Below are 25112 nucleotides of genomic sequence, written 5' to 3'. Positions count from 1 at the left end.
CACTTCAACTTCCCCAGGCTGCGACAAGTGGCACGTTGCATGTGCGCCACTTGTTGCAACTTGAGAGTTTTCCCTTTTTTGGTAGATCCGTTTATTCAAAACGTTTTATCTCTTAAACCGTGCGTCCAAATCTCGAACCGCTTTCATCGTTGGATTCCTCGCGTTGAGATCTTCAAAACTAGATGCCATGTTGATAGGTTTTGACGAACTTTTTTTCACAAAAAAAACAGACGAAAAAACCGAACCAGCAGCACGGGTTTTTTCCCTTTCCGAAAGAGGCACCCCCGTGCCTCTCACGAAATCACAACCGTGCCTCTCTAGGAAGCAAAACCGTGACTCCCGCGAAAGGAAAAAAAAAAGAGAAAACACGTTTTTTTTCGTTTCTGAGGAGGCACGGCCGTGACTCTCGCGAAAGCACAAACATGCCTCTCGCAGAAGCAAAACCGTGACGCACGAAAGAAAAAAAAATCAAAAACGTGTTTTTTTCCGTTCCCGTGAGGCACGGTCGTGACTCTCACGAAAGCACAACCGTCCCTCTCGCAGAAGCAAAACTGTGACTCTCGCGAAAGAAAAAAAACGTGTTTTTTTCCGTTTCCGTGAGGCACGGCCGTGACTCTCACGAAAGCAGAACCGTGCCTCTCGCGGAAGCAAAACCGTGACTCTCGCGAGAAAAAAAAACAGAAAATGCATCTTTTTTTTCGTTTCCGAGAGGCACGGCCGTGACTCTCGCGAAAGCACAACTGTGCCTCTCGTGAAAGCAAAACCGTGACTCTCGCGAAAGGAAAAAAAACATAAAACACGTTTTTTTCCCGTTTCCGAGAGGCACGGCCATGACTCTCGCGAAAGCACAACCGTGCCTTTCGCGGAAGCAAAACCGTCAGTCTCACGAAAGAAAGAAAAAAAGAAAACGCGTTTTTTTGCGCAATTTTTTTTTTTGAAAATTTGTTTTTATCGAAAAGTTAGGGAAGACCGGTGAAAAACCAAAACATAAAAAAACCAGAAAAAACCGTTAGCAAGCCGAAAAACGTGCGGAAAAATAAAAATTTAGAGGGAGCGCCCAGAGGGCGAAACGTGGCGAATGGCTGAGAGCGCGCCAAGTGGCGCTGATCATTGCGAGGCTTTCGAAGGAGCACTCATTAATTAGTTGCTCTCACGATCGATCGCGTTGCCCCATGATAACGATTAGGCAGATCGTAATTTGCCACCGTTTTTACTCGATCCCCTTTGTTTCCTGGCAGCTCGATGGACATGATTTGACGGCAGCATCACACAGATCATGGCTTCGTGCGATGTTTCTACGCATCATCCGCTCGAGTCTCCGCCAACCGCCGGCGGCAGAAATTTTCTCCTTTGTTTAGCGAGAAGATCAGAAGGGGACTGATCGAGGTTTAGCAGGAGTACATAGGTTCAGGTTAACCATTACTCCTTTGCTTCATCTCTTGATTTTTATTTTGTTAAAATCTGCGCAGCTGTATATATATACCATTAAAAAAGCTACAAGCATTACAAGTTAATTAGGAATTTCTTGATTGTCTAGTTATGTTTGTGTAGATGTGAATATGAAGAGAACAATGAAAAACAGTTGCTTATGACATTTGCGTCCAACCCTTCAAGCCTTCAATCCCCAATCTATCATATCTCACCGTCATCCAGTATAAAGAGGATTAGGGAAAGCTCCACCAAGAGCGACCAGTGATCTGATGACATACCACATCCCATATGCCTATATTGCAAGTCCATTCTCATAATTAACGTAGTTTCAAATCTCGGATTTGTTGTTGTCTAGTAGTTCTTGTAAAAGTAGATTTGGAATCAAGTAGTTCTGGTACCACACACTAAAATTTTCTATATAGCTAATTGTAAAACTATTTTTCTTGTAAAAATTAAACAATTCAGTACAATTTTTGTAGTGTTTACACTCGTGAAAGCATGAGTTTGGCTTATGCCTTTCACACACTTTAAACTCCTTTTCTGCTCGGCCTTCTCATTATACCACATAAAAATGTTCATGCACATGAAGAAAATGTTCACATGAATCAATAAAAGAACGTTATTTTATATGAAAATAAATTTTCATGCATATGAGAATAAATGTATTTTAAAAAATTATAGTGTAAAATTTTTATGGGGTTATTAGAAACCTGGTTATGAGAATAAATATATACCACGTAACTTTTTTTCTAATAATTTTTTATGTTGTATTAGAAAACTAGTTATCCTATATTTTGAAAATATTCATTATATATCAATTAATTGTTCATCTTGTATGTAAAAAATGTTCACTGTGTAATTAAGAATGGTGACCATGTATTCAAAAATGGTTGTGGTATTAAAACACTATTTCAAAAGTGGTAATTTTCAAATACTCGATGTACAATTTTTAGATACACGATGAACTATTTGTAAGACATGATTACATTTGTTTACGATAATGATGAATACTGTTTTAGTTCAATAATTTCTATATACATGGTAAAAACATTATAACACAATGAAACTTTCTGAAAGGATATGTTTGTGAAGTATGCGATCAACCCTTCTAATGTATTCAACGCATAAAAATACAGGGTGAACATTTTTCAAATATGCGACAAACCCTTTTTCGTGGTACACTATGAACAATATTAGCATACAAGACACACATTTTTTAAACACTATGAATTTTTACAGGTTTGCGATTCATTTTACAAACGGTTTTATTTGGGTTTTCTTTTTTATTGTTCTTATTTTTTGATCTTTTAATGCATGATATTTCAAAAAATTGTTTTGCACAAAAAATTGATGAACCTTTTTTTTCAAAAACGATGATGTTTTTCTCAAATTCTATAAAACCTTTCCAAATTTGATGATTTTTTTAAATTTGTAAACATTTTATCAAATTTGATGTTGTTTTCGAAATTTGATGAAATTTTCTTTTAATCAAATGATGTTTTTCTCGATGAACTTGTTTCAAATTTGATTAACTTTTTTTGAAACCGATGATTTTCTTATAAATCAGTGAACTTTTTTTCAAATTCGATGAACTTATTTTGAAATTTGATTAAATGTTTTTCTGTTTTGGTGAATTTTTTTTTCAAAATCCGGGAACATTTTTGAATTCACAAACTTTTTTTTCTATTAATCAACGGTAGACTGGGCCATTATCACCTACATGGGCCAGCCCACGAGCGATGCTGCGTAGGCAACAACTACTTAGGGGAACTGGCGCCTGAAGCGCCAATTAGAAGGGAGCTCCTATATGGCGCCTTATGTGGCAGTTCACGCGTCACTGCAGCACCCATGTAAGCCGGCAAAGTATTTGTAGCACGAAGAAAAACCCCAAAAAATATGGCTAACCACTACAGCTACTACGCCCTTGTGAAATAATGCTGCGCGCTAAAGTATAAGAACAAAAAATTGTAGCCGCTAGATTTTTGAACTATTTGAAAACATTTTAGAAAAACGCGTTTTCTTTTGAAAAAAAGTTGAACAAAATTTGAAAGTCCACAGATTTTAAAAAGAATCACGAATTAGAAAAAAGTTCATGTATTCAGAAAAATTCCATGAAAATTGGAAAAAATTATCAATTCCGAAATAAAGCTGAAAATAATTTAATGAGTTTACAAAATAAGAAAAAGTGCATCAATTTTTTAAAAATACAACAAAATACGAAAAAACATCATTGATTTAAAAAAACTTCTGTTCTCAAAATGAGTTCATATATTTTCAAGAAAGTTCATCAATTTCACAAAAATCAAAAACCCAAACAAATTTTATCAAAATTGAAAAAAATAGTCATCGATTTTTCAAAAAGTTCATCAATTTCGATAAAGTTCATTGAATATAAAAGATCTGAAAAAAAAGTTCATCAATAACGGGAAAAAGTTCATCAACATTGAGAAAAATTCACAAATTTGAAAACTTCATTGATTTTAAAATAAAAGAGCATCGATATGTTAAATGTACATGGATTTTTAATAACATTTTACCAATTTATGAAAAAAGAAAAGGAAATGAAAAAGATATATAGTTCATGGAATTTGAAAAAAAAGTTCAGCGATTTTAGAAAAGTTTGTCGAAACAAAAATAAGTTCTACCATTTTGAAAATGTTGACAAAAAATGAAAAATAAATCTTCAATTTTGAGAAAAGTTTATTTTTGAAGTAATAATAATAAATGTTAAAAAATGGAATATAAAATTAAAAAACCAAACAAAAACCGCTCCAATAAAACAAGAACAAAAAAACAGGCTTCCGCGAACTGAATAAAGAATAAGAGGGCGAAAACATAGCCAGTCGTCACAACCGATATAGTTGTCCTAGTGGTTATTGTCTTTCTACAACAAGGAAGACGTCTCGAGATCGAATCGACACGTTGCACTTTTTTTTTGGAATTTATGAGAAAAAAATTAAGGAGGTAAAAATGGGTCGGCCCATGAAGGAGGGAGTGGTGTGCGCTCGTTTGCGCTGATGCCTGTAACGCGTCAATGGGCATCGTTTAGGAAATGCCAATTAGGAGCCCCCAGTATTTACCTCCCTACTGGGCGAGCCCATCTCGCGGTGCCTTGTAGGCGAGCAGATGCTAGGCCTCACAGTTAGCTTTCGCTAAAACGTGCACGAGCGAGGGTCGGCATGCTGCACTTTTTTTGGAATTTATGAGAAAAAATGGAAAAGGTAAAAATGGGCCGGCCCATGAAGGAGGGAGGGATGTGTGCCCGTTTGCGTCGATGCCTGTAACAGGCACAATGGGCATCGTTTAGGAAATTCCAATTAGGAGCTCCCAGTATTTCCCTCCCTACTAGGCGAGCCCATCTTGCGGCGCCCTGTAGGCGAGCAGACGCTAGGTCTCACAGTTAGCTTTCGCTAAGATGTGCACGAGCGAGGGTTTCATTTAGGCTGCAGCCGCCGCTCCAAGGAATTTTTTTGTCCCCTCGCCTTCGGCTGCCATATTGGCGCTGGCAGGTGGGTGCACCTCGCATCTTCGGGAGGGCTACGTTCTTCGTCATCGTCTAGTGATCATCTTATTTTGTGAGAATAAATTTACTCTCTTTCTTTTAGGGATGCCATGAGGTTAGAGAGTTTTTAGTCCTCGCAGATCCGATTATTCTGATCTGATGAGTTTAGGTTGGTATGTCAAACTTTTTTGTTGGTTTGATTCTTTGTGAAGTTGAAGTGTTTCATCCACATCATCATGAAGATATTATGATCTGACGTCCTGCACTTCTAGGGGATCATCCCCGGCCCATGTACATTCATCAATCAAGGCTTCCCATATTTTTGGGTGGGCGACTCAAGGTGCTTTCATAAACAATTGTTGCTAATGTTCATGCGGGTGAAAGAGTGACAACATCGTTGCTCCAGTCCAATTGCAACTCTTTTACCGAAGCCTTTGGAGTATTTCTTCTAACAAAAATTGATACAACGAAGAAGGTGTTTCCAAGAGATTTCATTGTAATTCTTAATCATAGGAGTTACTTTGTATTTCTTTGGATCTTATATCAGAATAAGTGTACCTGTAATTATTATGAGTATGCATAAAATTACAGGTGTTTCTTAAAAATAAAATGTTAGCTTCGCTAAAAATAAAAAGTCTCACAATTAGTTTAGTGATGAGAGCGCCCACCTGCGGGCGGCAAATAGTCGAGCCTTCGCTGAGGGCACGCACAAATGGGCCAGCCCAAGTGTCCTTCCTTGGTTGGCTGTTTTCTGTTTCTTTTTTCTCTTTTTTTGTCTGCCATACTCTTTTGCCTTTTTTTTCCTTTCTGTAGATTTTTTTCTTTTTTTTCATTTTCTTTTTACGGTGAACATTTTTTTCTAATATACAGGTATTTATTAAAATGCACAATGATTATTTTAGTATATAAGTTGACCATTTTACGTATACACACCTAACTCTTTTAAGATATACAATGAACGTTTTTTTGTATATACTGAACATATTTTTAATACATGGTGACCTTTTTAATACAGTAAACTTTTTTATGATGTGCGATGAACATTTTTTTTGTATACATCGGACAATTTTTTCATATAACATCGAATATTTTTATAATACTTCGTGAAAAAACATTTTTTTTAATACACATCAAACAGTTTTATAATGTACGGTGAACTTTTTTTAATATACATTGAACTTTTTTATAAAACACACACTGAACAGTTTTCTAAAATATATGTTTCTATTTTCTAATATGGTTATGAATATCTAGCCCCTAAAATAATGCAGGATTTTTTTTAGAAAAAAACTACTAAAAAACCGAAGAGAAAACAAGAAGAAAAACAGCTTGCGCGAAGAATGGGTCGGCCCATTCGCACCTGCCTTTAGCAAACTGCCTTGCACAATTCAGTAACTCTTGATAATGTTGAAGAAACACATGAAATTTTAAATAGTAGGAACATACCTTAAATCATTGAAGGTATAAACTTTCTAGATGAATTTTGCGTGAAAGTTTTAATAAAGAACTTCTGTCCTTAACAGTGAGTAATACAGTCAATGAACTTATCCATCATTAGCAGGCTAAACACCAAAAGGAAAAACTCCTTCATGTTGGCCTTACCATGACAACTCTACGGAAATGCTTGTTTTCGTAACAGTATGGAACTGCTACAAGCATATCAATATTCTAGTTAGCCTGGCATGTAAATGGAATTAACTTTCAGGAAAACATGAAAGGCGCGTACAGATGCAACAAATACTTTACCCAACAGGATTCAGTTAATGCATCTGCTGTGAGTTTGAAATCCTTTGGATTTCAAGTCTTCTTTTAAAGTCTACAGCAGCAGCCACCAGTGGAAAAATGCATCTGTTATCAGATTGAAATCCTTTGGATTTCAAGTCTTCCTTTAAAGTCTACAGCAGCAGCCACCAGTGGAAAACGATGGTGCAGTGCACAAAAGCTACATACAGTATTAACCTGCATATCAATACAGCCTATGCATACTGGCAGAGCTTACACAGATACCGCTGGACCGAACAACGGCTACAGAGATACGCCGGTCGCCATCCTTCATAACCAAAATATGATAGGCTTACTTGGTCTGCCCTAGTTCACTTGACCTGGTCTGCCTGCCTGTTGTCTGATTGCTAGCACTTCCATTAACAATTGAAGCAAGGTGATCAACTATCTGCCATCTGGCTCCTCAGTGATGGTTACCTCGTTATTACTGCAGACGGTTAAGTCATTATTACCCGATTCATCTACTTTAGATACCCTTAGGCTGAAGTATGCTGGATGTTTAGGCTCTGGAAGAATAACACTCTCGCTGTTTAACATCGCAACGACATTTGACATGGTCGGTCGATCATCTGCGTGCTCTTGTACGCACATTAGTGCAATGTTAATGTACCTCCTAGCCTCCGCTGCATGGATCTCCTTGGCAATTGATGCTTCTAGAAGCTCAAAACATCTTCCTCCTTCCCATAGCTGCCATGACTGCAGATAATTTATCATCAAAAAATACTTCGGCTTACAAATAATTTACATATTTGTTTGAGAGTTTGCAAAATGCTCACATATCCAAGGAGGTTAAGAAAGTCTTCGTGCTGATGGAAACCAGAATTCCTTTGTCCGCTAAGGATCTCGAGAAGTAAGACACCAAAGCTGAACACATCAGATTTGATCGAGTAAATGCCTTCAGATGCATACTCCGGAGCCATATAACCACTGAAATGAGTTAGAAGCATAAGTAAAATACTATATCAAATTTTAAAGGTTGATCAGCTGGTTAATGCTATTCTAATTAATCGTGTTATATACTTACTATGTTCCCACCACCCTCTTTGTGCTCCCTTGAGTATTATTGGAGCTGAAAATTTTTGCTAGCCCAAAATCAGAAATTTTGGGATTCATGCCCTGGTCCAAGAGAATGTTGCTGGCCTTAAGGTCCCTGTGTATGATGCGCAAGCGAGAGTGCTTGTGGAGATACAGTAGACCTTGGGCTATCCCTTCGATTATAACACATCTTTTATTCCAATCAACCAAAGTTGTTCGGCTAACATCTGCCCAGTAGAGAGTGCATTTCATAGTATGGCCAAAACACGATCGAAAATAATGGTTAACCTACATTGTGCATACCAAAGATAAAGAAGTCCAAGCTCTTATTTGGCAAATATTCGTACACCAAAAGTTTTTCCTCTCCCTCAATGCAGCATCCTATGAGCTTGACCAGATTATTGTGCTGTAGTTTTGCAATAAGTTCAACTTCATTTTTGAATTCTGTGAAACCCTGTCCTGAATGTGAGGCAAGCCTTTTAACTGCAATTTCCACTCCATCTGGTAATTGGCCCTGGAAGTATGTACAAAACCGGAGGCTTTATATTTTATCAAAATTGCAGAAAATGAATCACATGCCATCCATGGGAAGACTAATTTTGGGATGTACAACGTCACATATCGAATACAATGTCTTAATATTCCATTTCAGTGCATTTTGGCGCAAAATAAATGTTTATCAAGAGTTCCTTAATTTTTTCTTTCTAGTTTAAGGCCCCGTATGAGGTTACTTGTGCTAATCATATTTGGTTGAGATACAATATAAAACTGGACTTTAGGCTATATACACTATATGTTTATCAAGCAACCGTCCGCATTATTATTTTTTTCATTATAGGGCATCGATAATATAATGGAGAGCGTGTGGCTTCGCGTTTTTTGCCATAGGTTACTACCAGATAAATTATATGATAACTGCCATTGTAGATATTGGAATGTATATAGATTATTTCCCAAGGTAGCTTAAAAAACTAAGCACATCATAGCATGATTCATTATAGATTGGGCTACTGTAAACAACACTATTGTACTAAATATATAAGGATGTTTTTAGGCAGTCATGATTTAATATATTTTTTAGAAAGAATATTGATTGAATCTTTCCTCTATACAATGCATTTACCTTGTAGACAGGACCAAAACCACCTTGCCCAAGTAGGTTTTCTTTGGAGAAGTTGTGTGTAGCATGCAATATCTCAGAAAATTCAAAGAGAGTGAACTCTAAACTCTTGTCTTCCAATCTCGAAACGAATGCGTCTTCTTCCAGCCTATTCATGGCAGCTTGATCGTGTAAGATATCAGTTCCTAAATTGAGTGGACACACAAATATACAACGTTAAGGTCGACGACATAAATGTGCGGTAGTTTTTTAGAGCAATGTTGTAATCGTGATAACAACAAACCTTTTCTTCGTCTTGTCATCCATACAATGCAACAGATAAAGCACAGAAATATTGACAGTAATGGAGCTGCAATAGCAATAATCCGCAGCACCTTCCGGCGGGAGTTGCGTCCTAAAAAACGAATTCATATATAGTTTTCATATAAATATAAAATTATAAGTACAAATTTATTTAGGGATTATGATAGAGACAATGGAAAATCAGTTGTAGGTTGCGGATCATCTCACTCAACCACATTTCACCAATTGAACATGGGTCGGCCCCCTTTGTCCTTAGAAAATTCTGACTCTAGCATCTTATCTCTTATCAACAAACACCATTTTCTTCGTTATTCATATAACTCGTTTCTTTTTATTCATATCTACTTGTCTAAAAATGCTATCACATACTCCCTCCGTCCGGAAAAACTTGTCCCTCAAATGAATGTATCTAGCACCAAGTTAGTGCTAGATACATCCATTTGAGGAATAAGCTTGGGACAAGCTTTTTCGGACGAAGGGAGTATGTAGCAAGCTAATTATCATAATAGTGAAAAGATCTAACTATCGATTGTCCTTGGAAGTGGATATTTCAACTACGTAGACTAAATCAACTGCCATGAAAGACGATGTAGTGTAGAACACAACTCTAATTAGCTAGCTCTTATTTCTAGTAGCATATATAAATAATCATTATAAGTTCTTTTTCATAGCTGCATGCATCATCCGACGGGAAAGACAGAGGGAGTCGATAAAGAAATGTTATTTTCCTATCAAAAAAATTGTTCCACACAAGATGTGTGACATGTGTTACCTAAATTATTGAATCTAATTGAAGCGGTGGTGCCATGTCCAAGTCCAACCAAGGATCTGCCGGGAAGGATGAGAATTACATACCCTGATATTCTTGGATGGTGGCTTGCGAAACCGGCAAATGCGGGTACACTGTAACTGGCGGCAAGGTGTTGTTGATTGCCGGAACTTCAGATGCCAAGTTGCTAATACGCAGCATGGTCTCCCCTTGGAAGAATGGGTATATCTCGTACCTCATGCTACACCGTGTCCCCAGAATTTGACCACCTTTCTGACCATCCATGTACTTGAGTGTATACTGGGAGTAAGGCTGCAAACAGGCCATGCAGTCGTCGGCGGTCAGGTCTGGCGTGCACTGCATAAGGCAGTAGAGCGTAGGGAAGGAGCTGATGTCTAAGCGCGAGGTGGTGAACCACCTTGGGCTGTCCGCGGCCGATTCAGCCGTGCTGTTCAGAAGCGTGAAAAACAGGATCCTGGAGAAGTCGGCTCTTGTCCAGGTGATGAGCGGCATTTCCATGCTCGGAACGACGAGTATATTGTCATTGACGTTGGTAGCAAGAAAATTCTGGTTGGAGAACCTGAGCATGCAGGGATTGCTATCATAGTACACGGCGGCGTCCTTATTGTTCGCGCAGTGCTCCTGCCCGTCCTGGAAGGCGGTAACCAAACAGCCCTCGCAGGCAGAGGCGTTGGAGTCCACGCGGCAGAGTGCGAGGGCGAAGATGACATTCGGAACAATGCCAACGGTGTCGGTGGCGAAGAGGTTGGTGCTGGACGCTGCTTTCTTCGGGAGGGTGGTTGAGAGGAGCTCGAGGTTGGCTTCGTAGGTGCTATCTGATTCGTAGACACCGCTGTCGCCACAAAATGGCCATGCTTGGGCAGCGGCGAGAGGCACGAGGGGCAGGAGGAGGAGGAGGATAACCATGGCCATCTGTGGATGACAAGCCAGGTCCGCGGATGATAGGAACCGCATCTCGTCAGGGAACTTGTAGAAACTGAGGAGCTCTGGAAAAAAAAAGGGAGACAAAAAAATGCTATAGAACAAGAACATAATAAAAAGTAAAAACAATGTAGAGAACTGGAAAACACCAGCATACATCAACAAGTCAGTAGATAACTGGAAAACTTGAGGAGTTCCACCTCCCCAAGTTTGTAGTAACCGTGGATCATCAATAAGTGATGGATCGGGGCTTATCTTCCACAGAGCTCTGCGTTGCAGGAGGAACTGCCTTAAAACGATGCCTCCGCTAGCGCTCGCTCCGCTCTCCTGCTCGCTCGCCAGCCAATGTAGCCTCCGCTGCAAGTGGCGCGGCCAAGAGATAAGTCAGCAGTGGAGGACGGCGGCCGGCGGAGTGGACTTCTTTTTCAACTTCGGCGGCGGGCGACAAGGAGGAGGAGAACGACTGGTTGGTTGACCCACCGCGAGTCTCCCGTCCGTCTCGTAGTGCCGACTAGCAGTAGCTGCTGCTTCAGTGGGCTCGCGTGGGCCTGCGTCGACCGTGTCTGCTGTGCGAGCCCAGGCCGCATACCCCTAATAAAAAGACAAAAAAGCACAGGCCACACGGCTGAAAATGGTTTTGTTTTCGTTTTTTTGCAGATGCAAGAAGTGCCCCAAAAGAAAACTGTTTTATTTTCCGCGAAATGGAAATCTAGACGCAAGACCGAGGAAAACTTGCTGGTGGTAAAATTGTAGTAGTATTCCCTCTGCAAAGAAAAATTTACAGAGGATATAGTATTTTTTTTCAGTGGTGTTCTTTTGAAAGCAACATTTTTGCGACACACTCGCCGGCTCGCCGCACATATATACGATGATTTTTTAGGGTATATATTGGATGATCTTGTCATTACCTCTTGTGTTTCTTACATCACAGTTTTATTTATTTATTTTAAGGGAGAATCATATTTAGGTTGTAGTATTGTTTTTTAAGAAAAAACTATGTTTGTATTATCAACCGGGAATACTTTAGGTACAAAAAGAGGATAGGATGAGTGCACCGGCTAAGATACTTTGACCAACGTGGGCAAGTGATAGTTGCAGCATTATTCATTTTAGGAATCAGCGTAACCATCCCATAATTAAGTCTTCTAAATTTCAACTCCTCAACATGCACCTGGTAAATCATAGTTAGCGTATGATCTCAAGGGAATACAATATGATACAGATATTCCAAAAGAATTCCGCATAAAAGTCTTTGCCAAAAAATATAACCTAGAGGGTCTGTCTTCTGGATTTTGACAAGTGCCTATTTTCAATAATATGAATCTTATGATATGTTGGGTATTTCTTAGACGAAGAAACAAGAAACTACAGCTACTCCAAACACAATGAAACTCAATTACAACAAAACCTATGTTTTGGTGTAAAATCTGGCAGATCCCACAGTATGGTGTCATGTCTAGTTGAACGATCAAGATGGGAAACAAAGAGGAAAGGTTTACCTAGGTTTCGGCCCTCTCGGTGGAGGTAAAACCCTACTTACTGCTCTTTTATTGTTATTGATGGATGGACTGCACATAGTACAATGACGATCATAGGTGTACCGAGTGGGTGAAAGTATGAGATTGTAAGGTGCCTATTGACTAGCTTGATCTCGCCTATAAAGGACGGTGAGGCCCATGGTTACAAGTTTCCACAATGTCAGTTACTTTGTCTTGGAGGCCCATAGGTAGGGTAGCAGGACTAGGCCATAAGGTAGCATTGTGGGCCGCTACTCGCCTGTTGGTCGACTTCTGGTTGCCTTCGGTACCTCAGGCACAAGGAACCGTCGGTAGCTTCCGAACTGGTCTTTCAACTCGACAGCTTTCGGGTGGTGGCTGTGCTTGGCGCGGCATCTTATGGATCCTAAAGTGAGGTCTTGACCGGTTCCTGATGATTCCTGAAATGTAAAGTACGCGCTGACTCGCCCTTAAGGACGTTAAGTAGCACCGTCTGCCAAGATCTGAAGCCGATAAGAAGTGGTGAAGTCAGCCTACATATGAAGTTTGTTCAATGAGGGAAAACGCGTCAACGCATGCTGGCTTTCATGAGATTAACAACAGACGGTCACACGTCCGCATATACTGGCTTTCGTGTGAGCAGGTCATGAGAGTAGTCTTGGTACCGTGTGCAGATCCATTGCTTCAAGGTAAAGATGAGCCTGCCGTAGATGCCTTGGCTTGACGAATTGCACTAGATCGAGCGGAGTGAAGAGGTGGTGCCTTGTCTTTGATACCAGATGTTAGCACCCACACCAAATCACTCGATTATCTTTGGAAATTGGGCAGCTAGTCACGATTACAAAGGAATCGGTTACACAAATGGATGAACTAGTCTTGCGAGAGGTGAAAGGGAAAAGAGGTAGCCGCCAAGTGTTGATTGCCTTTGATCCACCGGATGGGCCTCTCCTCGATCCTCCCTGCCTTAAGTGGCAGACACTGGTGTCATGATGGATGCGTTCAACCATTCGGGCCCACAGAAGCGTGAGTTGGCCTGACGTGCAGGCTTGGGACCTGTTGTGTCGTCAGGAGGTGGGCCCAACATGTCAGGTTAGATGACAAGGCACGTGGGTAAACTGGTGCAATTGTTACACTTGTGGTTTACAAACCATGTGGAAGTATCGTGTATTTTTGTCTCCCACCAAAATGGAACGGGAGTCGGATCTTTTATACCACTTGATTTCCTCTTTTAGAAAAAGACGTCCAATCTTCTCATTGGATTGATTTTTTTTCAATGAATCTCTTGAGGTGTCAAAAATGCAGGGCTCTTGATTTTATCGAGATCATCAATAATCATGGAAAGGCACTGCTTCTCTTTTTCATAAATGCCACTAGTGTGTTTCTTCCATCCAAATTGGAATCACCTTCAGGCTCTGATCTTAAAGTTACATCGATGAAATGATGTTTCGACCAACGATAGACTTCTCCCACGCACTCTTAACTAAGTCAGCAAAGCCTATCTAAGTAACCATCCCAATTCAAATTTGAATGGTCATCAGGTACTAGGGGAGCTAAGCGAGTTAAGAGTCAAGTATGATGGGCGCATGGTCCTAAAGTGTTTCAAGACACTCGAGTGCACAATCGGTTACCATTTGAAACTTCAGTTCCCATTTGATATCCATAAACACACGATCAAGTTTCTCGTATGTCGGCACTGGATGATTATTAGCCCGCGTGAACCGTCGCCCTGACATACTGGCTTCCCTAAGACTCAAACCGTCAATCATAACCTTGAATAGCTCTTCAGGTGATTCACACAGGTGCTTGCTCGCTTGGCTGATCCCTCCACCAGCGGCCGGCGGGGTCGATCGGTTTGCGCCCCACCCAGGTGGAATTGATCACGAATATTGTCTCTTGCGTCTCTCGAGCAGCAGCCACTATGAGCGCAAGCCTCTGACGAGCCTTCCTTGTCTTCCGTCAGGTACACAATGAGAAGCAAAGGATTACATCTTGAGAAGTACGTAGTTGTTAAAATTATATCGAATATGTGTATTGGGTTACAGTTAGACTTGGAACACACTGAGAATTAGGTGTTTGAGTCAGACACATATAACCCGTGCCTATTACTTAAAAGCACCATGGGCAGCAAAATTAGACTAGACGAATCTAGTAGGCTAGACACAAGATCGAGAAGGTCGGTCTAGGTACCAATGGCAAGGGGTGCCCGGATCGGCCATTGCACTATGGTTGAGATGTGTCTAATGGCATCGGTAGGCTTGTCGTCGATCTGTCAATCTGTACTTTGTCGATTTAGTACATGGGAAGGTGCGCCTATGGTCATTGCCCTGGGATGTAGTCATAATAGTAAACCTCGTCGATCTGTACTTTGTCGATTTAGTACATGGGAAGGTGCGCCTATAGTCATGCCCCGGAATGTAATCATAATAGTAAACCTCGTTAACAGATGTGGACATAATAGTAAACCTCGTTAACAAATATCTCATCTCTCCCGTCTACCTTTCTGCAATGATCGTTTGCATATTTTCTAACAGTAGTTGCCCCTGATATTCATCTTTACTTCAACCAACAGCTTCTCATCCGGCTGCGTTTGGGACTGAATTTTAACACAGAGCAAGCATCTGACAATTTAAATTTACATTGCCAAAAAAAAAAAACTCCTATAGCACACTGTTGCTGTCAGAACTGTTTACAGCAACAGCGGTGAGCCCTGATACCACACCCAACAAACACATTGACACATTGCTTTAGTGGTCACTACAGGAAACAAGGGTCAGCAAACTTAATCCTGCATGATTAGTCAATATAAAATTGTCAAGTTATCAACAGTTCTGCAGACCTAAAAGGAAACCTTACTCCCAGATTAGAGGACTGTGTGAGTGCTTTTTATCTGGCCTGCTGCTGCTGCTGCTCCAACTTCAGCGCTGCACAACCTCTCGTTTTCTTTGCATTACATATAAAAGAATACAGTAAGGAAACCTACTGTTTTCCTCGAAAAAAAGAAGTTACTAACAGCATTGTGTTCGAGAAATGTTTGACAATTCTGCAGTTACTTAAAACAGTTAAGCTCTCACTTCAAAATTCAATAATTATTGATAATATTGAAAAAGAGAGGAAATTTCTCAAAAGTACAAACATACCTTAACTCATGGAAGGGAGTTTGCCAGATAAATTTTGCTTGAAACTGTAAATCAAGAACTCCTGTTCTTAGCAGCAATGAGTAGTACGGTCAATGAATTTATCCACCGTCAATGTTGGTATTATCGTGACAACTCTACAAAAAATGCTTCTTTTTGTAACAGTATGGAACTGCTACAACCCTAGCACACCAACGGAATTAACCTAGAGGAAAACATGAAAGGCGCACATAGATGCAACACATACTTCGCCCAGCAGGATTCAGTTAATGCAGCTACTTTCAGATTGAAATCCTTTGGATTTCAAGTCTTCCTTTAAAGTCTACAGCAGCAGCCACCAGTGGAAAATGATGGTGCGATGCACAAAAGCTAAATACAGTATTAACTTGCGTATCAATATAGCCTACGGACACCAGCAGAGCTTCCTTCACGGCAGGAACCGAACAAGCACTACAGAGGTACGCTGGTTGCAATCCTTCATCAGATCCAAAATATGATAGGCTTACTTGCTCCGCTCTACTTTACTTGACCGACCTGGTATGCCTGCCAGTTGTCTGATTACTAGCATTTCCATTAACAACTGAAGGTCTGAAGCAAAGTGACCAACTATCTGCCATCTGGTTCCTCAGTGATGGTTACGTCATTATTACTGCAGATAGTTACATCATTATGACTGTACAGAACACTACCCGATTCATCTTCCTTAGATACCCTTAGGTTGAAGTATGCCGGATGCTTAGGCTCTGGAAGAATAACACCCTCGCTGTTTAACATCGCAACGACATTTGACATGGTCGGTCGATCATCCGCATGCTCTTGTACGCACATTAGTGCAATGTTAATGTACCTCCTAGCCTCCGCTGCATGGATCTCGTTAGCAATTGATGCTTCTAGAAGCTCAAGAAATCTTCCTCCTTCCCAGAGCTGCCATGACTACAGAAAATTTATCATCACATACATGTCAAAAATTACTTCAGTTTACAAACAATGTACATATGTGTGTGAGAGTTTGCAAAATGCTCACATATCCAAGGAGGTTAAGAAAGTCTTCATGCTGATGGAAACCAGAATTCCTTTGTCCGCTAAGGATCTCGAGAAGTAAGACACCAAAGCTGAACACATCAGATTTGATCGAGTAAATACCTTCAGATGCATACTCCGGAGCCATATAACCACTGAAATGAGTTAGAAGCATAAGTAAAATACTATGTCAAATTTTAAAGGTTGATGAATGAGCTGATTAATGGTATTCTAATTAATCGTGTCATATGCTTACTATGTTCCCACCACCCTCTTTGTGCTTCCTTGAGTATCATTGGAGCTGAAAATTTTTGCTAGCCCAAAATCAGAAATTTTGGGATTCATGCCTTGGTCCAAGAGAATGTTGCTGGCCTTAAGATCTCTGTGTATGATGCGCAACCGAGAGTGCTTGTGGAGATACAGTAGACCTTGGGATATCCCTTCGATTATCACACATCTTTTATTCCAATCAACCAAAGATGTTCTGCTAACATCTGCACATTAGAGAGTGCATTAGTATGGCTGAAACACGATCGAAAATAATGCTTAACCTAAATTGTGCATACCAAAGATAAAGAAGTCCAAGCTCTTATTTGGCAAATATTCGTACACCAAAAGTTTTTCCTCTCCCTCAATGCAGCATCCTATGAGCTTGACTAGATTATTGTGCTGTAGTTTTGCAATGAGTTCAACTTCATTTTTGAATTCTGTGAAACCCTGTCCTGAATGTGAGGCAAGCCTTTTAACTGCAATTTCCACTCCATCTGGTAATTGGCCCTAGAAGTTACAGAAAATGGTGTTAGGAAAGCTACTTAACTTTATTACACATGACTTGAGGTGTAAGGAAACTAAACATAGACTAATAAGAACTCATAGACCTATACTAATACTTCCTAACACCATCTGGTTAGGCAGCATCCTGACGGCCGCGCGGAGGGCGGCGACCTGGTAGATGGAGGCGTCGATCTCGAAGGGACGAACACGGACGACCGTCGAGAGTCCCAGGAGGCGGCCCGTGGCTGCCCAACAGCGAGCCTGTAGAAGCTCAGCGGTGCATCGTTCGATCCAACGGGGCCAAGTTGATGCAGGGAGCGGCTGGGCTGAGTTCCACCGAGGTCGAAGGAGGCAGCCATCGTCTGGCGGACTCGATCGATCAAGAAGAGGAAAAATAAAAAATTGTATTGGTTCTCTTGGTGGAAATTGTGTATTCCGAAGAGAGATGGTGGCATGGGTTTTAGGGATCTTTCATTCTTTTAGTCTGGCACTTCTTGCAAAACAATGTTGGAGAATGATAAATAACCCTGATTCGGTTTGTGGCTTTGTGCTCAGATTTTGAAGGCAAAGTATTTTCCAAACACTGATTTGTTACATGCAGGGCCAAAGAAGGGTTCTTCCTTTACATGGCAGAGCATTGTGGCTGGACTTACTACTTTTAAGAGGGGGTATATATGGCGCATTGGATCAGGAGAAGAGGTGAACATCTGGAATGACCCATGGATTCCCTCGAGTCCGGACAGAAAGATAATAACACCCCGAGGCCACACATTGCTTGTTAAAGTTGTGGAATTAATAGATCCAGTGACTAGTCAGTGGGACGAGTAGTTAATCCGACAAATTTTCTACCCGGTGGATGCAAATAGAATTCTTCAAATACCACTCAACTTTCAGGCTTTTGATGATTTTGTTGCATGGAACCTCACAAGGAGTGGCATTTTCTCTGTTAACTCGGCTTACCATGAACAATGGGTTCAGAGGCCATTCGGTGGGAAATTTAACTTCTACTTCAGCCATGAGAGCTGAGATTTGGAAGCAGCTATGGGAGCTTCAAGTGCCACGGAAAATTCAAATCTTTTGCTGGTGGGCTCTTCGTGGTATTGTCCCATTGTTCTCGATACTTGCAAACAAGCATCTACCGGTCAGTGATGTATGTCTAGTTTGCCATAGTGGACCAGAGGATATGAGACATTTACTCTTCCAATGTGACTTGGCGAGGGAATTCTGGGCCACACCAAGGGAGTAGTCGGCCACCTCATCCCAGGGGGGATCTCGCACTTGCAGTATGCAGACGACACCCTGCTACTGTTTCAGCCAGATGAGCACAGTATTGCAACGAGAAAGCACTGCTGCTGAGTTTCGAGCTGATGTCTGGCCTCAAAATAGATTTTCACAAGTACGAAATGCTGTCTACGGGGATAGATAGCGAGGAGGGGCGACACATTGCCGACCTTCTCACTGTAAAGTGGGAAGTTCCCCTTTACGTACTTAGGCCTGCCTCTAGCACCACGCCGAGTGACGATAGATGAGTGGGCTCCTCTAATTGGGAAAGTGGGAAAGAAAGTCAGCCCATGGCGTGGCAAGTTCATGTCCTCCGCGGCAAGACTTGTCCTAACCAACTCTAGCCTTTCCTCGCTTTCTATGTTCGCAATGGGCTTGTTCCTACTGGCTGAGGGGGTTCATGCCAAACTGGACACGCCGCGTGCTCGTTTCTTTTGGGAAGGAACGGGCCTCAAATGCAAATACCACATGGTCAAATGGGCTGCGGTTTGTAGGCCCAAATCCTTGAGAGGATTAGGTATCACTAACACCAGACTACAAAATATTGCGCTCATGTGTAAGTGGATCTGGAAGCTCTCGCAATGGGCGACGGTTTTATGGGCTGATATCCTACGGGCCAAGTATTTCCCCAATGGGAATTTCTTTGAAGGGGAAGCAAGGGGATCCCCTTTCTGGCAAGACTTGTAGACCATCAGACCCGCTTTTGACCAAGGGGCCAAATTCAACGTCGGCAACGGACGTTTCACCTGTTTCTGGATAGATTTTTGGGTGGGCACCCGACCACTCTGGGAAGACTTCCCTGAGTTGTATGCTATCGTGGTGCACCCAAATCAAAGGGTGGCAGAGGCTTTGGCTTCCCCACATGCCATTGCTTTCTGCCGTAACCTTAGCGCGCAGGAATCAGCAAGGTGGGGGTGCTTTGTTGAAACTGGTGACCCCCGTGCAGCTTACTAAGGAGCCCGACAGGGTTTCGTGGCACCTCAACGCCTCCGGGAAGTTTACCGTCAAATCCTTATACCACAAATTGTGCCAAGGGACGGTACAGAGAGAGGTGAAAGGACTTTGGCAAGCCCGTGTTCCGCTAAAGATCAAAGTTTTTCTTTGGCAATTGTTCCGGGACCGTCTCCCCACGTCCATCAACATAGCAAAACGGAATGGCCCGGCAATGGGTCCATGCGCATTATGTGGGATCCCCGAGAACGCAAACCACGTCTTCTTCCTCTGCCCCCTCGCGCGGTTTGCTTGGAGTGCAGTACGCGAGGCTGCTGGGGTCCCTGGGATCCGCGCTCCTCTTCCGAACTTGTGGAACTCCTTGATTCGGTTCAGGGCCAACACAGGCGTGGGCTCTGGGCTAGTATTGGGGCAATGTTATGGTCCTTATGGCTCACACGCAACAAATTTACCATTGAAGTATCGTTCCTGTCGCACCCGGCTAATATTATTTGCAAATGCTCCATCCTCTTGCAGCAACGGAGTCCGTTGGCGAAGCAGAAGGACTCTGAACTCATGAAGCTTGCACAAGATCGCGTGCACCAGGTCTACATTGCAGCTAGGGAGTCGGCGATGCCTACCTAAGGGTGGGCTTGTTTATTTTGTTAACGAGCCTGCACGCTCTTGGTCATGGGCTACTTCCTTGTAATATGCTCGCTGCCCGGCTTTGAACCTCATCCAGACTTCAGTCTCTAGCTATGACGTGGGTTTAGGTTTGTCCGTGTAACGTCCGACCTCTTGACACTCTGCCTCTTCGTTGAGGGCTTTATTAATTTAAAGCCGGACGCCCCTAGCGTCTTCGTTCTAAACAAAAGGGAATTCTGAAGGGGTCTTGGCCTCCTGGAAGGCATAGATCAAGCAACTTCTGTGGATCTCTCGGGTTCAGCCATTCTGGAGTTTTGCTGTTGGAACCAGACTCCCCACTTTCCATTATTCCCAGTCTGAAAACAAAGGAAGTTATAGCAGTCCGATGTTGGTATATCTGGTGGTTGAAGCTACGACATACTAACCACGATTCTTCTCCACCCCCATACATATGGACGAGTTCAGTCCTAGCAATTGTCGCAAACTACTCCAAGTCCATTAGAAGCAAAAGCGAACCCGTTGAGCACAGATGGAGGAAACCGAGGCCTAAATTCATCAAACTAAACGTTGATGCCTCTTTCCATGAAGATGTGGGATCTGGGGCGACGGGATGCATTCTCCGGGATGACAAAGGGCGCTTTATTGCAGCTCAATGCAGATTTATTCAAATAGCGGCCGATGCAGGATGGCTTAAATCTAGCAAACGCTCTGGGATTTCATAGAATTGAAGCCGAGTCAGATTCTTTGAATGTGATTAACAATTGCCAAGGACAAATACAGTGGTGGGATGCAGCAGCGGCAATTTTTGCAGAATGTTTTGACACGGTAACATCGATAGGGAAGGTTATATTTTCACACTGTTTTCGTGATGCAAACTCATTAGCTCACGAGCTAGCATAATTTAGTTTTTCTAATAAACATAATGAAAATTGGACTGACGAACCTCCTGGGTTTTTGACCAGCCAATTAGTGAACGATGTAAGTCTTCTTTGAGTTAATAAAGCTAGCCATGATGCCCCCCCCCCCCCCCCCAAAAAAAAAGAAGAGATCGATCGAAGTAAGAAGACCGAAAAAAGGTGATCGTTAGGCAAGTTGTGGCACTGGAGGGGACCTAAACATAGGCTCTAATACAAAGTAACTTAACTTTATTGAAGGCGCGAACCAACATGTGGTTGGATGGTTAGAGGGAGTGTGGTATCCCCAGCCCACTAGGGTTCAAATCATGGTGCTCGCATTTATTCCTGGATTTATTTCAGGATTTCCGGCGATGCGCATTCAGTGGGAGGAGACGTTCCCGTCGACGACGAGGTGCTTATGGTGACTTCATAAATTTCAAGATGATATGCCGGCGCGGTCTTTCGAAGGTGCTCATAAGGGTAGGGTGTGCGTATGTGCGTTCATAGAGGTGAGTGTATGCGCGTGTATACGAGCGCTTGTGTCTGTACTGATGTTAAAAAAAAACTTTATTGAAGGCCCAAGGGGCATATATATATTACACATGACTTGAGGTGTAAGGAAACTAAACGTAGATAAATAAGGACTCCTAGACCTATACTAATACTTCCTAACATATGGGAAAAGGACTTTTGGGATATACAACATCACATATCCAATACATTGTCTTAATGTTCCGTTTCAGTGCATTTTAGGGCAAAATAAACAAGTCCCGTATGAGGTTGCTTATGCTAATCATATTTGGTTGAGATACATTATAAAACTTGAGTTTAGGCTATATACACTATGTGTTTGCCAAGCAACTGTCTGCATTACTATTTTTTTCATTCTAGGGCATCGATAATATAATGGAATATATAAGGATATTGGAACTTATATAGATTATTGAATGAATTGTAGATATTGGAACTTATATAGATTATTTTTCAAGGTAGCTTAAAAAACTAAGCATATCATAGCACGATTCATTATAGATTGGGCTACTGTAAACAACGCTACTGTAAATAACTAAATATATAAGGATGTTTTTAGGCAATCGTGATTTAATACATTTTTAGAAAGAATATTGAATGAATCTTTCCTCTGGACAATGTATTTACCTTGTAGACAGGACCAAAACCACCTTGCCCAAGTAGGTTTTCTTTGGAGAAGTTGTGTGTAGCATGCAATATCTCAGAAAATTCAAAGAGAGTGAACTCAGAACTCTTGTCTTCCAATCTCGAAACGAATGCGTCTTCTTCCAGCCTATTCGCGGCAGCTTGATCATGTAAGATATCAGTTCCTATATTGAGAGGACACACAAATATACAACGTTAAGGCCGACTACATAAATGAGCGGTAGTTTTTTAGAGCAATGTTGTAATCGTGATAACAACAAACCTTTTCTTCGTCTTGTCATCCATACAATGCAACAGATAAAGCACAGAAATATTGACAATAATGGAGCTACAATAGCAATAATCCGCAGAGCCTTCCGGCGGGAGTTGCGTCCTAAAAAACACGAATTCATATATAGTTGTCATATAAATATAAAATTATAAGTACGAATTTGTTTAGGGATGATGATAGAGGCAATGGAAAATCAGTTGTAGGTTGCGGATCATCTTACTCGACCACATTTCACCCATGGGTCGATCGGCCCCCTTTGACCTTTCAACATTCTGACTCTAGCATCTTTTCCCTTATCAACAAACACCATTTCCTTCGTTATTCATTTAACTTGTTTCTTTTTATTTATATCTACTTGTCTAAAAATGCTATCACGTATGTAACAAGCTAATTATCATAATAGTGAAAAGATCAAAGTATCGATTGTCTTTGTAAGCATAGTTTTAAATAGCCGGCTATAGGCCGCTATAGCCCGCTATAGACTTTTCAGCAGGGTGTCGCTAAATGACCACCTTCACAAATAGCCCGCTATAGCTTCGATGTAGCTGATTTTGAGGCCTGCCGCTATATTTTCCATAGCCCGTTATTTAAAACATTGCTTGTAAGTGGATATTTCAACTATGTAGACTAAATCAACTGCCATGAAAAACGATGTAGTGTAGAACACAACTCTAATTAGCTAGCCCTTACTTCTAGTAGCATATATAATAATCATTATAAGTTATTTTTAGTTGCTGCATGCATCACTCGACGGGAAATGCAGAGGGAGTGGATAAAGGAAAGTTATTTTCCTGTAAAAAAAATTGTTCCACACAAGATGTGTGACATGTGTTACCTAAATTATTGAATCTAGTTTAAGCCGTGGTGCCATATCCAACGAAGGATTTGCCGGGAAGGATGAGAATTTTACATACCGTGATATTCTTGGATGGTGGCTTGCGAAACCGGCGACTGCTGGTACACTGTAACTGGCGGCAAGGTGTTGTTGATCGCCGGAACTGCAGATGCCAATTCGCTAATACGCAGCATGGTGTCCCCTAATGGATATATCTCGTACCTCATGCTACACCGTGTCCCCAGAATTTGACCACCTTTCCGACCGTCCATGTACTTGAGCGTTAACTGGTAGTAAGCCTTGAAACAGTCCGTACAGTCATCGGTGCTCAGGTCGGGCGTGCACTGCATAAGGCAGTAGAGCGTCGGCAAGGAGCTGATGTCTAAGCGCGAGGTGGCGAACATCCACGAGCTGTCCGTGACCGATTCAGCCGTGCTGTTCAGAAGCGTGAAAAGCAAGAACCTGAAGAAGTCGGCTCTTGTCGAGGTGATGAGCGGCATTTCCATGCTCGGAACGACGAATATTTTGTCATTGACGGTGGTGGCAAGAAAATTCTTGTTGGAGAACCTGAGCATGCAGGGATTACCATTGTAGTACACGGTGGTGTCCTTACTGTTCGGGCAGTTGTCTTGTCCGTCCTGGAAGGCGGTAACCAAACAGCCCTCACAGGCAGAGGCGTTGGAGTCCCCGCGGCAGAGTGCAAGGGCGAAGATGATATTGGGAGCATTCCCATGGGTGTCGGTGGCGAAGAGGCTGGTGCTGGTGCTGCTGGATGCTGCCTTCTTCGGGAGGGTGGATGAGAGGTGCCTGAGGTTGGCTTCGTAGGTGCTATTTGATTCGAATTTACCACTGTTGCCGCAAAATGGCCAAGTTTCGGCAGCGGCGAGAGGCACGAGGAGCAGGAGGAGGAGGGGGAGGATAACCATGGCCATCCATGGATGACAAGGCATATCCACGGATGATAGGAACCTCATCGCCAGGGATCTTGTACAAACTGAGGAACTCTAAAAAAAAGGGAGACAAGAGAAATATGTTAGAGCGGGAACATATAATAAGTAAATAAAAAGTACAAACAATGTAAAGAACTGGAAAACGCCAGCGTACATCCAAGTTCTACCTCCCTGGATCATCAATAAGTGATGGCACACCAGCCTAAGGAACACAGAGGAGCAATGTCGATCTGCTCAGAACTGCAAAGGTAGCACGCTATTGCTGGCAAACATTCTAAGAAATGTCTCAGAATCATAGTTTTAAATAGCCGGCAATGGCCCCGCTATAGCCTTGCTATAGCCTTTGCAGCAGGGTGCCGTTAAATGATCCCATGTACAAACAGCCCGCTATAACTCCGCTATAGCTGATTTTATGTCCGCCGCTATTTGGCATAGCCCGCACAGTACTTTTTTGATGCTAGAAGAAACGTGTGGACCTAGAAGAATATGCTCCTTTGTTTGCGGCATCAGGGCATCAGGAGCTGATGCACACGGAATACCATACCGCCATCCATTTGAGTAGCTCTGCTGACCATGTTGTAAAAATTCGGCGGCAAAATTAAAGGCATGTAAGCATCAGAAAAGTACTGTGCGCTAGACAGTTAAGAAATCCAAAAGCTCTAAATTTCAAAGTTCAGATATCAAGGATTAAGCTGTAAGTTCAAACAAGTCAACTACGAGTCAAATGTTTAGCATGAAGAAAAATCCAACTTTGGGTGTTCAAAGTTCAAACCCAACAAAGAATCTAAGGGTGTTAACACTTAACACTGGATTACGGATT

At 41.9% G+C, this 25112-nt stretch overlaps 1 protein-coding gene across 3 annotated transcripts; it reads right to left on the bottom strand.

The window, feature by feature from the left end:
* Positions 1-6616: 6616 nt before the first annotated feature.
* Positions 6617-24342, bottom strand: LOC123063485 (cysteine-rich receptor-like protein kinase 10). 3 transcript variants are annotated; one of them, XM_044487284.1, is made up of 7 exons: positions 23422-24342; positions 9154-9264; positions 8874-9055; positions 8054-8264; positions 7740-7977; positions 7492-7642; positions 6617-7411 (listed from the first exon to the last, which is right to left on the bottom strand). In XM_044487284.1, exons 1-7 carry the CDS (start codon positions 24314-24316, stop codon positions 7100-7102), a joined length of 2100 nt encoding a protein of 699 aa, XP_044343219.1. In that variant the 5' UTR covers positions 24317-24342; the 3' UTR covers positions 6617-7099. The 3 variants fall into 3 exon arrangements, with proteins under 3 accessions (XP_044343219.1, XP_044343217.1, XP_044343218.1); XM_044487282.1 differs by lacking the exon at positions 23422-24342 and adding an exon at positions 10029-11332; XM_044487283.1 differs by lacking the exons at positions 6617-7411; positions 7492-7642; positions 7740-7977; ... (1 more) ...; positions 8874-9055; positions 9154-9264 and adding exons at positions 15595-16447; positions 16539-16689; positions 16791-17028; ... (1 more) ...; positions 22219-22400; positions 22499-22609.
* Between the last annotated feature and the right edge of the window lie 770 nt (positions 24343-25112).

The sequence above is a fragment of the Triticum aestivum genome, chromosome 3A (assembly GCF_018294505.1).
Source record: "Triticum aestivum cultivar Chinese Spring chromosome 3A, IWGSC CS RefSeq v2.1, whole genome shotgun sequence".
NCBI lineage: Eukaryota > Viridiplantae > Streptophyta > Magnoliopsida > Poales > Poaceae > Triticum > Triticum aestivum.
This window is presented reverse-complemented; position numbering and strand designations above follow the sequence as displayed.

Coding starts and splice junctions, on each gene's coding strand:
- LOC123063485 (XM_044487282.1), bottom strand. CDS start 11,043: ATGTATGCTGGTGTTTTCCAGTTCTCTACATTGTTTTTACTTTTTATT. Junction 9,265..10,028: donor CACCATCCAAGAATATCAGG/GTATGTAATTCT, acceptor TTCGTTTTTTAG/GACGCAACTCCCGCCGGAAG. Junction 8,265..8,873: donor GTTTTGGTCCTGTCTACAAG/GTAAATGCATTG, acceptor ACATACTTCCAG/GGCCAATTACCAGATGGAGT.